Consider the following 17116-nt stretch of genomic DNA (forward strand, 5'->3'; position numbering starts at 1 on the left):
GAATACAGCCAGTGAACATTTCACATTATGTAAGTAAAGTTCCTCAGAAGCAAGAATGCTTGCTTTCTGAATTGTCCAATTACCAATGTAATTTCAAATGTAATTTAAAATGTTGTTTGGTTGGAAAGCTACCAAATAGTTTTGTTATTTAATTTAATATATGCAGAGACATTCATCTTGATTTGGAGAACTGCTGTGCTGTTTCTAAAGGCTTCACACGTTGTAAGGCAGCCCCACTCAAGATCAATCTCAAAAACCAAATAGACTTTCCTGGATTATCTGGTTAGTCCAGCATCAATGGTTCAACAGTTTGTTCCAGCTTCAATGGCCCAACTGATTTGATTGGAGTCTCACTTCTGACCATCCTCAAGGGTCATATAGACCATAATGGAGTCTCACATCTTGGAAATATCATTGTTTGTTTCAAATATTGTATTTCATCAAAAGTCGCAATATAGCTAACCTGCGTAGGGACTGATCATGTTGAGACTGGTGTAAGGGGGCTAGAATTAATTGGGCCGGAATGACTCATTTCAGCCTGTCATTCCTCTGCTGCACCATGGTATTCTTGGAGATGTTTTTCAGATTTTTAAATAATGTGTGCCAACATAATTAACTATTTTGCACACATATGAAAATAGTGCACTTTGCAGAACTGTATTTTCCTGTATTTGATTGAAAGAGGCCCAAACTATGGCTAACTTCAATTTTGGATCCTAATGCATCCATGATGTGTGTTTGCATTTTCTCCTTACATTGCATGTAGCAAATGTGGACTTCTATATTGACATGCTGCTCTCTAAGAATGCATTTCTTTTTTTCTTTGTAATATTATCAAGGACCTTCACATGAGCCACTGTAAGCCTATTCATAATCTGAGACTTCCATTGTTTAGAGTATAATTAGATTTGTATTGACATATCAAATGGCATTAGGCCAAAAGAGGTTATGTTAATATTCATTTTGGGGATGGTGCTGTGGTGACGTTAGATGATGCCACATTACATTTTGCTTTCTGATTTGTTAATTCTATCAGCTTATGCTGACAGTGCAATTTTCACACTATACTTTGCTATATAAGGGCTCCATTTGGGAAGTGAGACAAGTCTGAGTTGCCCTGACTTACAGCGCAGAACCTTGTTTGTCTGTCTCTTACTTAGGATTTAGAATATTTTCACTCTGAGACTTGACTTTATGTCATTCTCTCTGCTGCATTTGATTGAGCCTTATGCTAATTTCCTATATTGATTTAACATGCATTTTGAACAACCATGATTTTTGCCTCCTGTGTAGCATCTTTAAATTACTTAAATTAAATGACGACTAACTTAATTGATATTGAGCCTTCTTGAGTCTTATGACTTATTTGTTTATTGCTTATTACTTGATGCTTTTCATTCTGCTAGGGACACATTACCTAGTCTATTCTTGATCATCATTCTGCAAAGATGCTTCATCTATTTTCTAATAGATTATCAAAGAAAGAGTCAATAGTATTGTACAGTGAGCGAGACATCGTATTAAGATTCACACCAGATGTAATTTGATATTAAGGGGAGTGATATCCCTTCCAGGAATACCTATGCCTGACTTGTGGCTGAAACCTTAACAGTTAATGGTTGTTCACACTCTAATTCTAAAACGTACTTTTGGGATCTCCAGCAGATACACATTAGAAAAGTATACTTGAAGTTTAAACATTTAGAGGAATGCAGCTCACCTTACATTTTTGTCACACCAGGATGACCTCATTGTTTGGGTATAGTGATGAGTGTGATTGTGCAAAATATGCTTTTAATGGCCCACTTAGATTTGCCTAGGACATTCAGTCAGTTCTGTTGGGCTTATATGGAAATGTTTTGGAAAATATTGGAGGACACACCCTTAGGGATGGGATAGGCACTGATAAAGGTTTACCGCCTGTAATGAAATGTTCGCTATAGAACCTAATGTTCTCACACTTTGTATGAAAGTAATGTAAAAACAGAGGTAAGAAGGTCAACTGTGTATGACAATCAATGACATTTGCAATACAATGGTGCTGAGAGATTTGTGTGTTTCTGTTTTTATGTCTGCAGGTTTTTCTTTGTGCGTTATGACAGTTTGGCTGATACCATAAATGTTTATAAATAATGTATGGTGGAGTAATTCAGAAACACATTTTAACTTACACATTCACTTGAGAGAAAATGTCTCTGCACATATATAATGCTTGTGGCTCTGTACAGATGATGATATTGTATTTGTAATTGTAAAGTGACTGAATACATTGCATCAGAATGTTACATTATGATTAGTCACTGTCTGACCAATAGCTAACAGGAAGTGCAAGACGGATGTATGATGTAACAACGCGATCATGTAGATCGCGGTACATTACATCGCTGTTTTTACAACGCAAGTTGTTATAACAATTTGCACTCTAGGGCCCTGGATTCAGAAATATTATGATTTACTATTCCTACTCCAGCCTACCTACAGTAAGGAAGCTGTTGGAATAGTAAATCACACTATTCCTTAGTCTAGAGCGCCCTCCAGTGCAAGTCGTGGTAATGACTTGCGTTGTAAAAGCAGCAATCTAAATGTACTGGGATGTTTTGACTGCGTTGTTTAGGTCGTTTTCCGTGCAAGCCCAATTGGGACGGGGCAGTGATGGAGAGACCCTGAATCCCTTGGAACACAATGGAGAGATTTCAAGCTAGGAAGACTACCCTTCTTTCCCGCAACCAAACATTCGTCTGTCATCCGTTTGAGGGGACGAAATCTCTCTAGATTGCATGAAGGCTTTGTTTCTTTCTGCAATGAGATCAAAGATCAAGCTTCTCCCAGAGACTCAGAAGGCTCCTTTTGTTTAGCCGTGAATGGATTTAAACATTACTGGTACTGAGACTCGAAGCAGTAAGAGTTAAGGGGCATGTAATAGTGGACCCCAGAATTGGTGGCATTATTTCAACATCCATTAGAGGGAATTCAACCTAGCTCATGTAAACCACTGCCTTCTTCTCAAAATCAGAGGCTGTGGTTGATTTTGGGTGGTGTAAAAGTTGTATTACCCCTAGAATCCCCAACCCATCCCCTCATCAATAATTGCACCTTTCCTTGACCAATATTGCTTAAACATGACCATCTTTCATACTTGTACAATCCTGCGGGCATACTGCGGGATCTCTGCTCTCAACAATGTCACAGGTTCCATCAGGGCATGTCTGCAGACTTGGAGTGCAGGTAGAATAGTTTGTGCTGATACCTGCAAGGAAAGAACCCATTGAGCTTTAAAAAGATGGTGCATCAGAAATATACATTAATAGCACACTTGGCATAAGCATGAAGTGACAAAGGTGACTATTCAGTTATTTCACAGGTTTTAGATAGTAGTCAAATTTATATTACGTGAATCTAGACTCAGCAACATATGTATAAATAAAGCACTAGTAATTTACTCAGGCACAAAACCGCTCTTAATCTAGACTTAACAACATTGACGATGATTGATCACTATTAATGTAGTAATCTATGGTGACATCAAGGCCTTTGTTTAAAAAAGATAATTATTCCAGGCAACTGAAATAGTTACAACTAGTCCTACCAGAAGCTTGCAAACTCTGCCTCCGGCCTCTACTTCCAACTGTTTACAAGAGTCACAGGACAGGGAATGCTCACTCAAAGAACATGCAACAGCTCTATATCACAATGCATCATCACCACAATGATATCAGCGTATGATACTAGCCTTATGGTGTCTCATTGACGCACGTTGGTGGTGGGCTGGTGCAGGGCTTTACCTCCCAACTCAAGGGATTGGCTTGGGGCAGTCAGAATTGTGTCATTGTTCAAGCATGTGCACTTAAAGGAGGGAGCATCCCTGGGAGCTATAAAGCTCATAGATTGAGGGATGTTTATCTTCACCCGCTGCCCCTGGACGCCTCCCAGACCACAAGTGCACCATCGTAGTAAAAGTCCACTCACCCTGATATCTGTAATTTTCATGAGGGGAATAAACATTGCAGAAACATAGCCTAGGTAAGACTGTTTTTTTTTTGAGTCAGCAATCTGAGGTCTGCAGTGTCTCTTTTGGGTTTAGGGGTATGGAGGGGCGAGTATTGCTGAAGCTGGTTAGTAAGAGTAGTGGGGCACTTTACATCCCACAGATTAACACATTAACTCCTTACACATGTAATTTTGCCTGACAGCAGCGGATACAGAAAAGTTATTACTTTTGAGAGACAGAGTACTGGGGTGACAATAGTTCTGTTCTGGTCGTCTCCAGCCGAGGAGGACAAAAAGGCAAACAAGGGAGTTCACGTCATAGATGTGGCTTCTGTGGATGGCTATCTACGATCTACTCCAACGTACAGGTGTTTGAGGACAGTATGGCATTGTCATCTTAGACAATCAATTTCAATTGTCAGGCACGGGGCTGTAAAAGATCTTTACTTGGCCAATATAAAACTTTTCAACTGATGTAAATATTATTTAAATGTTGTTGTTTGTCAATCACCTAATATTATTGACTTATGTGACATTTGGATGACAGTTAACAGGTTTGTGTTGTAAATTGAAGGAATGTGTTTTTTTATTGTTTTTGTACCTAAATCCAGCCCGTTTTTTCCAAAGCTATACGATCTGGGCCTGTGTATCCCTTCAGGGGAAAACAGGAGCTTTCACATCTTTGCCTGTGTTGGAACCGAATTGCTAGGACGTGCTTGGAACTGAGGTAGTTCAACCAGTCACTCCTGCTTTAACACCTTGAAATTGCTCCGCTAACTTCCGGGCATGTAATGTGCCACACTAAGAACAAAGACTTCTGGGTAAATGCCTAAGTATCCCATAAACCTGACACACAGTTACACACTTTAGGGGGGATCTCAGATAAAGCCACTTTTGACAATGTTCAAGACAAATTCAGGTGGATCAAAAAAGATTCACACCTATCAAGATACATGGTCCACAGCCCTGGAGTGACCTGGACTCATCACAGAATTACATAATATCCAGATTGGCCCCAATAACAGCAAGATTCAGACAAGACTTTTAACCCATTTCCTCCACATCCCGTGTGCTCAGAAAGGCTTGCATCCATTTCAACTCGTACTGTATAGGGAGCGCGACTGATATTCCACAAGGCAGCTACAAACTGGGGTATGTGATATGGAAAAGTGTCTTAGTCTCTGCTAAAGGATTTCAATGGGAAGAGTTTATCAAACATGCAATATACTGGATGGAAATATGAGTTGAGAGCTTTATCAAGAAAGGCATGACATCTATTCAATGTTTTCCAGATGCTTTTATATAAGCAGCCTCTGTGATGGGCAGCTTGGCCAGCTCCTGACCTTTTTTCATAAGGAATTAACTCATATTCGCCTTGAGTGCTCATTTGGATGCCCCTTGCCTCTCATGTGCTGTGTATGTTTAGGCAGAGACAAAATCAACAAAAAACACTAAACACCATCATTAGCAACACAGTCGGGTATCTGAGAGGAGCATGGGGGTTTAGTTGAAGGAGTCCTTACCTTTGCCATCACCTTGTCTCCATTGGCACCTTCCAGTGAGTGTCCCCAAGCCACCACATTCCTCACACTCGCCACGGTGCCTACTCTCGGAGCAAGAGTAGGGGCATTCCTCTTCCTTGTTCATGGCTGCGGGAAGGAGCAGAGAGCCTTTAAAGATACTTTGAGAGGTCAGAACTCTAGATTTCTGGACTCTGGTCCAATCCAAGCTATTGAATAGCCCTCCAATAGCCCAATAATGTTACTGTGTTTGGCACTCGAAATACGATCAATATCCTGTCATTTCCTCCTACTACATTTTAGAAGAAACCCTTTCAATTAATTCAAGAACATTTAATTAAACCCTTCGACGCTCATGACGAGCTCAGCTCGTCATGAGTTACGCCTGTCGTACGCTCATGACGAGCTGAGCTTGTCATGAACAGCGGGTTTTTTAAAAACTCAGCGCACAGTGGGAAAAGCCGCCGCGCGCATGGTGTTAAATACAAATTAGAGAAGCACATTTAAGAAACAAATATACATTAGGGTGAGGGGTTTGGTCAGTTTTAGTTTAGTTTCAGGAGTGGGCCATCTCATTTTCAACATGGAGACCCATAACAGAATATTTGTTTCCCAGAATCCCAAGCCCTTCCCAGAATGTGTTGCATTCTCCATTCCTACCACCATATGGCCCTAAATGGCTGCCTGGTTAGTCAAGTGTTTGAGAACAGAATCGAGTCTTTCTGGGCTGTCTGTGGGCTGGCATCCCTTACTCTTCACTGGTCTTCCTAGCACTGTGCATGCCCGTCCCCTCCCAATATGGAGGTCCATAGCAGCATATTTGTTCACTGCACCCTTCTGGGGTGCAGGAGAGCTCGCTACAGGGTTCTGACGGAGACAGGTCTCGATCTCATGTGTAGTACCATCCATCTGTTGTCCCTAAGCATGTTCTATGAATTTCCAGATTGGTCAGTTCTTGACTGGTCTGGGCAGCTAATGTCAATGAACCAATTGTACAATGGTTTAATGAGGTGTAATATTTAACATTTAACTGGCAAAATGGCCCTTTATATTTTGGGGCTCGCTGTTTATATTTCGATTAATATTGTAGCCAAAATCCTAACAGATATTTGTGTGGAAAACAGAGTGGATATATCTGATGTATGCAGTATAATTAAGAATCATAGTTTTTTCAATTTTTACAGATTTTTACTCATAAATACCGATAGAGGCCAATCTATTTAGCTGTCAGTCTTTATTTGTAGAAACTTTAAGATCTTGTTATGGTTGACTGTTCATACTGTCAATCTGATGGCTGTGCACAGGGCATTTAAATGGAATACTACATCCTGAGAGAACTTACATAGCTGCAGATGGGCAGGCGTGCTCATCCTGCAATGCTAATGTTGTTAGGTATGTGTGTTGGTTCCTACTATTTGAGTACATCTTACAGAGAGTATGGGTATACATTTATCAGAAAAAATATACAAACATGTTCTAGACAAAAACAGTATGTTTCCCTGCCAAAACATACACATGGATCAATGTAGTAGTCTGGAACATCTAGCAGGTAATGTTGTTATACCTTAATATTGTAGCCAAAACATCAAGGACAAAGCTATGAAAGGGTAAGCGCATATATGGTCGTATGGCTTTACTATTCTTAAATCTACATCTACATATCTTGGATATACATATATAGCATCAAGATGTATAGATGTGGAGTTAGGTATGGACAATCTATAATACTTATCTGTAAATATTTTTGTCCGTGATATTGGGTAAATATAAACAGGAAAAAATGAATACCTTGAAACTGGAAGGCCTTATTAGAGTACTTTAATGTTGGTGTACTACTGGGAAGTCTGATGCTGGCAGAACTCAGAGTGAGGCTGCCATCAGGAGTGCCCCGGAGGATTTGGTGATATTTATTAAACGCAGTGAAATACAATGCCCTGGGGTTCGTCATTCACAATAAATATAAGTTTGCCCCAAAAAATTGTCATAACATACAGATTTAAATTGTTTCCAAAATGTACTGGGCAGTGTCCCTTATAAAATTGCATCCTGTTTGGCTTACCAAAATGTAAATGGGCGGGGGGAATCCAGAGGGTGCAAATGTGATTGCACCACTTCTAACCACCACCCCAGCGCAAATAGATTGTCATTTAATGCGGCTGTCCTCAGTGAGGCCTTAGGAGAGTTGTGCAGCCTGTGAGGCTATGAGGATGGTCAGAGCACGACCTTCTTATCCCCTTCCACGTGGAGCAGGGAGCGCGCCACCATCTTCCAAGTAACTCCCTTAGAGACTGGGCCATTCACAAATTTATGTTTATTTTTTGTGGAGTTTTATATAGCGTGAACTAGACCCGAAGGTATCAGAGCACTTCACATGAGCACTAGTTATTTTACAGACGGACACATTAATTTTTGTTAGGCATGGGGAGATTAAATGATTTGCCTAGTATCATATAATGTTGAGCGTCCTTGCTGGGACCCGAACCGGGTTCCCCAGCTTCGAGGTCGACCACCCTAGCCAATAGGCCACATTCCCTCCCCAATAATAATAGTAATAAATAATCTTAAAGTGCAGCTCTTTGCACGCTTGCACCGTTGTACCGTACAGACGGATAAAGGGCTGGGATGGTGGACCATTTCTCTTTCACTTTCTTACAAGAGTCATATTCGGCCATTAACTTTGACAACAGCAAGTAAACAATGTGTCATCAGGCAGGTAAGAAACTGGGGACATCTCATTAAGGAACTCCTTCACATCCTAGGAATGTTCGGGGCCACCAGTTATCAAAGGAGGTTTCCTTGAATGTTAACAAGGCTGGAGCTCTGCGGTGGCCTAAGCTAGGGAAACCACATAATGTCAGCCATCAGGCAGCTTAAGGTTTCTTTCAAAACAGACCAGAAAGACATGAGGGAACAAAAGTAACGGAAAAGTAATGTTACAGCTTGATATGAAGTAGGAGTTGTTAATTTAAATGGGTTAGAATATAAAAGATTGGGTCTGGCTGTCAAAATCTACCATTATTATTGACCTGTTTTGTATACAGCAGGTCATACCACACTTCTCCTGCATCGGCATGCTGTAAACAATGTGTGTGTTAATCCACAATTTATTTTGTGTCCTTCTATGCAATTGTTTATATTTAAACATACCCATTAAACCACATTCAGATCATCATAAAGGCACATTTTTACACTATACAACACTGTACAAAACTCTGAAATTACTTATACCATAGTGACATATATTGACACACACTCATATGACCAGTCTGATAATGAACAACATGCAGAGGTTGTAGCTGCTATGATTATTTATGCAAGGCCATTTGCTACTACTGTCCCTTGGGGGTTCTAAGCCAGTTCTGTTATAGTAAACTTTATCAGTTCTTAAGTTTATTTTGAGTCGGTGGGAGCTCTATGAACACCATTAAAAAAGATTATTGGCAGCACATAGACCTTGCAGTAAATTCTCAGGAAAGTAGACGTTCTCTAACCGATGCTTTTCTTGCAGTTACAATTGTTTACAGCAAAAACAATGTTGTGGTTGGGATTGAACCTCCTTTGGCCAGGCTCTTGTTTTATGGGTTATGGGACCCTTCCTCTCAGTCTTTTTACAGCCAGATAGCCTAAAGTCCCCAGTGCCGAGGAGAGGGGGTGCCCAGCTTGTGGTGCTTCCAAGGAAACCTTAGAGCATGTTTTGTTTTTCTGCCCGGCATATGAGAGTAGCAGGCAATGTTGGATATTACCGCTTTACACTAGAGAATGAAAAGTTGCCCTAAGGATACTTAGGGGGTCATTATGATTGCGGTTTTTCCGCATCCTCGGGGCCGGCGGAAGCCACCGCCGGCCCCGAGGATGCGGAAAAACCGCAGCGGACTGACCAAAGACCCACCGCCACATTAGGATGGCTGGTGGGTCCTGGTTTTCGTCCACAGCTTTTCCGCCTCGGTCGGCTTACAACCGCGGCGGAAAAGCACTAATATGGTGACGGTGTCTTCCAGACACCGTCCACCATACTAGGATGGCCTTTACATTATGCTTTTCCGCTGCGGGTTTTCCGCCTTGGAAAAGCATACGGAACTTCACTGCGGGGGCCCGTTGCGGGCCCCCTAGGTGAAGGGGGGATGGGGGGTGCACATGGGGGGTACCTATGGTACCCCCCTGCATTTGCATGAAGAAAGCGGCAGGCACCGCGCAGTGCCTGCCTCTTACTGCATGCAAATGCAATGCGTGCATTTTTAACATTGCCGCGGGTGCAGCTTGAAGCTCCACCCGCCGCAATGTTAAAAATAGAGGATGTGACCGCAACCCTTGCGGTCACATCCTAATTGCACAGGAGGGAACTCCGCATGCCATGCGGAGGTTCCCTCCTGCTCTGGGGTCGCGGACGGACGCAAGTCCGTCCGCGATCCTAATCGACCCCTTAGTACTGATCTTAGTAAGCCATTAATTTTTTCAATAACTCGTTATATATTGGCTATGTGGAAAGTTAGGGCAAAACTTTGCAGATTACCTGGGAACCTACCCATGGTAGATGTAGTGATGTGATACGCTGTATTTCTTATGTTCAGTCCTGGATCTTAATGCTTGATTGTCCTGCTATCTCAGTTCCTTAATTATTTAACATCTGCTGTATTTATAACTCTTACTATGACCATTGTCAGAACCTTAATGAACTGGATTTTAATTATATTCATTTTTTAAATTATTTATGCTTTATATTGATTAATATGTTTTATGTGCTTTTATAGCCTTCGAGAGGAAATAAAGCTGAATTGAATTGATATGCTTAAGTGTAAACAATTGCACGGAAAATCACGTAATAAGATGTGAATAAACACACAAGTTAAGAAAATGTATTTATCCAGTATTTGGGTGTCTTTCATAGATTCACATGCCTGAATCATTCCCCGTCGTCGAGACGGGAGCCTCCGGTATATAAAAAAGTAATGTCCTAAGACATACATAAAGAGATTAGGTCTAAGGGGCTCGCCTTAGTAACCTATGTAGGTCCTTATGCAGGAAGGACCAAACAGAGTAGGCTCCAGGGTCCCACCTTGGTAGCCTATCTGAGTCCTTTTGTAAAAAAGGACCAAAGTAAAAGAAACAACCAATCAGCAACTACCTCCCTCTAGAACCTTCCTGTGAGGAGCCTCAGTCTCTCAGATTTTCTACCGCACGTTGTGCTAGGGAGTCTCCACCTGAGTTCTCCTCAGGAATATTGGATTTTCTTCTAACTTCACAGTTTTTTCGACTTTCTTGCTATGGCTGATGTCAAGAAGAGAGCACTTTTCCGTCCCTGTGCCTCCTGTGGTAAACTGAGGCTTCACATGGACGACGAACATGAGGAATGCCTATATTGCCTCTATCCTCACCACCAGTCCATAGACTGCAGGATCTGCCGTAAGTTCTCCGTCAAGACCCAGAAAGACCGGGAAGGGAGACTTCTAATTTGGCTAAAAAGGCTTAAGGACAAACCGGAAGGCGACCTCATTTCCGAAGGTGAGAGCATGTCTGGCGCCTCACAGTTTTCCCTGAAGAGGCCTAGGGCTTCCTCGCCTGGCCACTCAGCAACCCCTCCTAAGAAGTCCAAAAGGTCTTCAGAGGGCAAGCCTGCCGTGTCTAGCAAGGACCTTCCTGTCCCCAGGAAGCAACCACTGCTTACGGCGACGACGGCGCAATCGGCGACCACCTCATCGCTAAAGACCGTCTCTACATCGACAACGACGGTATCGACGACGATGGCGTCGTCGGCGTCATCCTCATCGACGACTCTAACTCACTCGTCGTCATCTGGAAGACCGCTTTCATCCTCCGCTCCGTCGACGACACGACCGTCGACGAGGACGTCGACGACGGCACCGTCGACGACGGCACCGTCGACGAGGACGTCGACGACGACACCATCGACGAAAGTCACACCGTCGACGAAGCCGTCGACGAAGGGCACTCCGTCGACGAAGGGCGCTCCGTCGACGACGGCGCCGACGACGAAGCAGTCGACGGCGGAAAAGTTAACTAAGGCACCGTCGACGAGAACGTCGTCGGCGGACGCACCGTCGACGAAGACCATACCGACGGCTGCTGGTACCTGGAAAGAATCCGAGCTCCTATCACATGCGATGGACGCTCAGACATCCCATGTCTCCATCAGAATCACCAAAATACCGATTACTCCGGAGATGACATCGCCTAGTAAGGTCCAACAGCTGACGCCATCCTGCCTCTTACAGGACCAAGAACCGGAGGAGGAGATGTTTACCCAGGCCACCAGCCCCTCAGACTTGATTGTCAAGTGCCAGAGTACGGACGAAGAGCAGGAGGTTGAAGAATCAGTTCCTCCAGTTGTGCCTACCCAAGTTCACACCCAAGTGACCCCAATGGTGTGCTTGCCAGCCTCCTTAGTTTCAGACTTGCGCTTCCTCGTTCAGGACTACAAAGAGCGGTTTCCACAGAAAGCCACCTCTGCTGTTCCGCCAACTCCGCAGCCAGCTGTGACCGTTCCTGTGCAGGTGCCAAGACATAAGCCCCCTCCACTGGTTCTTCCTAGGACACAGGACCCTGCTCAAGACCCCGTCTCGTCCGAGGAAGAGGAAAGGGAACATGAAGAAGGGGAAGTCCGAGATGATGATACGGACGTGGATGCAGACCAAGACTATGTCACTCACTCTCCAGCCTCTCCGGAGCCGCAATCCTCTGAGTCTCCACCTGCAGATATTGGAGGTTTCCATAACCTCATGGAAAGGGCAGCCAAAAGATTCCACATGTCCATGGAATCTCAGGAAACTGAATGTTTTCTCTATGACTTTAAAGAACAAACAAAGAAAACTACAAGATCGATCCCGATCATTGATTATCTACTTAAACAGGGCAAGCAGCTCATGCAGTCTCCAGCCTCCCTGCAGGTAATCGTACCCAGACTGGACAAAAAATACAGAGCTACGTCATCAGCTCCAGCATGCCTTACGGATCACCCCAAGGCGGACTCTGTGGTCACCCAGGCGGCGCAGAATAACTCGTGTAACCCTGCATCACCTTTATCGACTCCACGTGATAAAGAAGGCAGGAAGTTGGATGCAGTTGGGAAGCGTTTTTCCACTACCTCTGCGACAACGGTGAAGATCGCCAATTCCATCGCCCTTCTCGGGCGTTACAACCGCCAACTCTGGGCGGACATCGCGCCCTACATTGCCGACCTGCCAGACGATCTTAAAGCGGAGGCACACTCGCTCCTCCTCGAGGGCCAAACATCGGCTTCAGAACTGATCGACTGCGCCATTGACGTGGCCATGACTGGATTCAGGCAGCTGGCGGGCGCCGCTGTCCTAAGACGCCAAGGCTGGCTTAAGGCCACCTCTTTCAGACAGGAGGTCCAGACCAAAATTTTAGACATGCCTTATGATGGTGATCATCTGTTCGGCGAGAAGATTGACGAAGCCCTCACTGCAATTAAGAAGGACACCGACACAGCCAGAGCCCTAGGCACTCTGCAATCTCGCAATCAGTCCTTTCGTACCAACAGGGGGAGGGGACAATCCTCCTATAGAGGCTCTTATCAAAATAAATCCTCTTACTCATACTCACAGGGTAAGACGCAATTCCCACAGCGCCAAAACCAGTCGGGACGTCAGTCTTCCTTCAACAAATCGTCCTACAGAGGAAAAGGGCAAAAGAGACCAGCAGGCAATCGCCAATGACTCTACCAATTGGCCAGCCCCTCCACCATCGCTCTCTTTGCGACTTGGAGGAAAACTTTCTTTTTACCTTCAAAATTGGCGGCAAATAACAACGGACCGGTGGGTTCTACAGCTTCTTCAATTCGGCCACTCTCTGGAATTCCTCTCAAACCCCCCACGGACACCACCTGTCAAGCGTCCTCACAGACACCTACGGCTGCTTCTACAAGAACTAGCTTCCATGCTCCAGAAGGGCGCAATAGAAAAGGTTCCACACGCCCAGAAGGGGGAGGGCTTCTATTCCCACTTCTTCCTCATCCACAAGAAGGGGAAGAAATGGCGACCGATCCTCGACTTGAGAGCTCTCAATGTGTTTTTAAAGAAGCAGTCGTTCCGGATGGTCACGCTACAAGAGATCCTGGGACTCCTGGAAAAAGGCGACTACATGACATCACTCGACCTACAGGACGCCTATTACCACATCCCTATTCTCAAGGGACACAGGAAGTTCCTAAGGTTTGCAGTCGCAGGGGTACACTACCAATTCCGCGTCCTCCCCTTCGGCCTCAAATCTGCTCCAAGGATCTTTACGAAATGCCTTTCTCCTGTCGCAGCCTATCTCCGCCAGCAGGGTCACCAGGTCTTCCCTTACCTGGACGACTGGCTGGTAAAGGCTCCGTCGAGAGCAGCCGCAGCAGCATCTTCCAGCGCCTGTCTGCATCTTTTCCGCCGCCTCGGCTTGACCCTCAACAAGGAAAAGTCATCCCTAACACCAACCCGAGTCATCACTTTTCTAGGAGTGACCCTGGACACGGAATGCACGAAGGCCTTTCCATCTCAGGAGAGAAAGCCGAAACTCATCTCCTTGGCCAGGTCAGTGGCATCCAAAAAGACTCTGACCGTCCGTATCTTCAAGTCGCTCCTCGGCATGATGTCGTCATGTATCCTACTCATCCCGCACTGCCGCCTAAAAATGCGCCCCCTGCAGGAAGAACTGTCAAAACAGTGGACTCAAGCGGCGGGATCCTTCGAGGACCGCTTACGAGTCACCCAACCTATGACCAACAGTCTACAATGGTGGAGATCAGACAAACACCTGTCGCAAGGACTGCCGTTCCTGCTTCCGGCGCAACCGCATATCATCACCACGGACGCATCCTTGGAGGGCTGGGGTGCAGTCCTGCAAGAACTACAGACCAACGGAAAATGGACGCCACAGGAATCCAAGCTCCACATCAACATGCTGGAGCTACGGGCAGTCTTCCTGGCGCTCCAGTCATTCCTCCCGCGCATCCGAAACTCCCCAGTGCTAGTCAGGACAGACAACACCACGACGATGCACTACCTGAACAAACAGGGAGGGACGCGCTCGCTCTCTCTCTCTCGAGAATCTCAGAGAGTTTGGAACTGGCTTCTACAACATGGCATCACCCTCAAAGCCGAATACATTCCAGGCAAAGACAACGTCCTGGCGGACGCCCTCAACAGGGAACAGTCCCTGTCCCACGAATGGGAGTTAGACGAGAGTGCACTGGACTACATCTTCGCGAAGTGGGGGACACCACAGATAGACCTCTTCGCCACCAGGGAGAACGCCAGATGCCCAAGCTTCGCAAGCAGGCTTCCCCAACCAGGATCACTAGGGAATGCATTTTCCATAGCTTGGCAGAACGTGTTTGCTTACGCCTTTCCGCCATTCCCACTGATACCCAGGGTAATCAGGAAAATGAAATCGGAGCCCTGCACCCTGATCCTCATCGCCCCATCCTGGCCGAGGCAGCACTGGTTCACGGAGCTCCATCGTCTATCGGTCCATCCACCTCTTCGCCTACACAGCCACCCGACCCTACTCACGATGTCTCACGGGCAGGTTCTCCACCCGAACCTGGGCCCTCTGAAATTGTCAGCCTGGCTCCTGACTACCGCGAGTTCAGTCATCTAAACATACCACAAGAGTGCAAAGACGTCCTGTCCAACGCTAGAGCAGACAGCACAAAAAAGACTTATACTCTCAAGTGGAAACGCTTCTGCGTCTGGTGTGAGAAGGAAGGTCTACATCCCTTCCAGGTCACTCCCCAACAACTCCTGCCATATCTCCTACACCTGGCGCACTCAGGCCTTGCCCATGCGTCCATCAAGGTCCACTTGGCAGCAATTTCTAGGTTCACTCGAACTTCTAGGGGCCCCTCCCTGTGGGCGGACAGGCTCATTAAACAATTCCTAAAAGGCCTTTTTAGGTCCTTCCCTAGACCAAAACCTGTCCCTCCAACGTGGCAACTCAACGTAGTTCTTCACCAGTTGATGAAGCACTCCTTTGAGCCTATCCACAAATCGGATATCAAATTCCTGTCGTGGAAGACAGCCCTCCTACTGGCACTAACCTCGGCCAGAAGAGTAGGCGAATTGCAAGCCCTATCCATCCAGGACCCGTTCTTACAATTCAAAGAGGACAGAGTCATCCTGCGTACTAACCCACGATTCATACCCAAAGTCCCTTCGGACTTCCATTTGAATGAGCCCGTGGTTCTTAAATCATTCTTTCCGAATCCATCTACTCCGGCTGAGAGATCACTGCACTCTTTAGACCTTCAGAGATGCCTAAAATTCTATCTTGATAGAACAAGACAATTCAGGAAGTCATCCCAACTCTTCGTCGCATTCAGCAGACCTAGGAAGGGCATGCCCCTATCAAAGCAAAGTATATCAAGATGGATCTCTTCAGCTATAACTCTCTGCCACGAAAAGGCAGGACGACCCCTGGACTCACGGGCCAAAGCCCACTCTACCAGGGCCATGTCTACGTCTGCGGCACTGTTTGCCGGAGTGCCACTCCTGGACATCTGTAGAGCGGCGACCTGGAAGTCCCCGCATACCTTTACCAGGCACTACTGCTTGGACGCCGAGCTGACGAAAGACGCAGCAGTGGGCAGAGCAGTGCTTCGCCATCTATTCCAGTGAGGTGAGCCCTCCTACTTCCCGCCATCCTTGTCTGGTATGCACATTTCTCTATTACTAGATTCTGCATGACATTGTATGCTGTTGCTTATACAGTCACAAATGTTCCTTATTTGCAGGTGTATACGTTCTGTATCAACATAGGATGTGCATATTGTATTGCTTGCTACTCTGATTCAGGCATGTGAATCTATGAAAGACACCCAAATACTGGATAAGAAATGCGTTACTTACCTGTAACTGCAGTTATCCAGTATTAGTGTCTTTCATAGATTCACATGCACCCTCCCGCCTCCCCTGGCAGGACTCACCTCTCTCTAACAGGTTTACACCTACCAACTTGGTGCGTACGAAAATCTGAGAGACTGAGGCTCCTCACAGGAAGGTTCTAGAGGGAGGTAGTTGCTGATTGGTTGTTTCTTTTACTTTGGTCCTTTTTTACAAAAGGACTCAGATAGGCTACCAAGGTGGGACGCTGGAGCCTACTCTGTTTGGTCCTTCCTGCATAAGGACCTAGATAGGTTACTAAAGCGAGCCCCTTAGACCTAATCTCTTTATGTATGTCTTAGGACATTACTTTTTTATATACCGGAGGCTCCCGTCTCGACGACGGGGAATGATTCAGGCATGTGAATCTATGAAAGACACTAATACTGGATAACTGCAGTTACAGGTAAGTAACACATTTCTTACTTGACCAAGAATATTAAGTGCTCTTCGAATAATTACAGCTAGGGTGGTCTGCTTTCTATATACTATACTCAGAGGGCATCTAAGCACTCTTGACATTAAGACAAATAACCATGATTTCAAACAAGAGTTTAATGTGAGCTGGGCCTTGGGTGGGGGGCAATGAGAAGAGGTCACACGTACACCCAGAAATGGCTAATACACATTTGAAGTGAAACTGATATTATTTTAAATCTTCTTCCTAACTTTCACCCATATGTCACAGCAAAGTAGCAGATGTGCAGAGTATTG

The 17116-nt window shown here is 45.3% G+C and overlaps 1 protein-coding gene across 4 annotated transcripts in view; it reads right to left on the reverse strand.

The window, feature by feature from the left end:
* The window catches only part of RET (ret proto-oncogene), a 265881-nt gene that overhangs the window by 69242 nt on the left and 179523 nt on the right, over window positions 1–17116 (reverse strand). For all 4 annotated transcript variants that reach the window (XM_086922421.1, XM_086922420.1, XM_086922422.1 and 1 more), the window contains exons 8-9: window positions 5511–5636; window positions 3137–3247 (exon numbers count right to left, since the gene is read on the reverse strand). In XM_086922421.1, coding sequence (XP_086778547.1) covers window positions 3137–3247; window positions 5511–5636 — 237 coding nt within the window. The remainder of the gene's footprint in view (window positions 1–3136; window positions 3248–5510; window positions 5637–17116) is intronic.

This window comes from Lissotriton vulgaris, chromosome 5 (assembly GCF_964263255.1).
Source record: "Lissotriton vulgaris chromosome 5, aLisVul1.2, whole genome shotgun sequence".
Lineage (NCBI taxonomy): Eukaryota > Metazoa > Chordata > Amphibia > Caudata > Salamandridae > Lissotriton > Lissotriton vulgaris.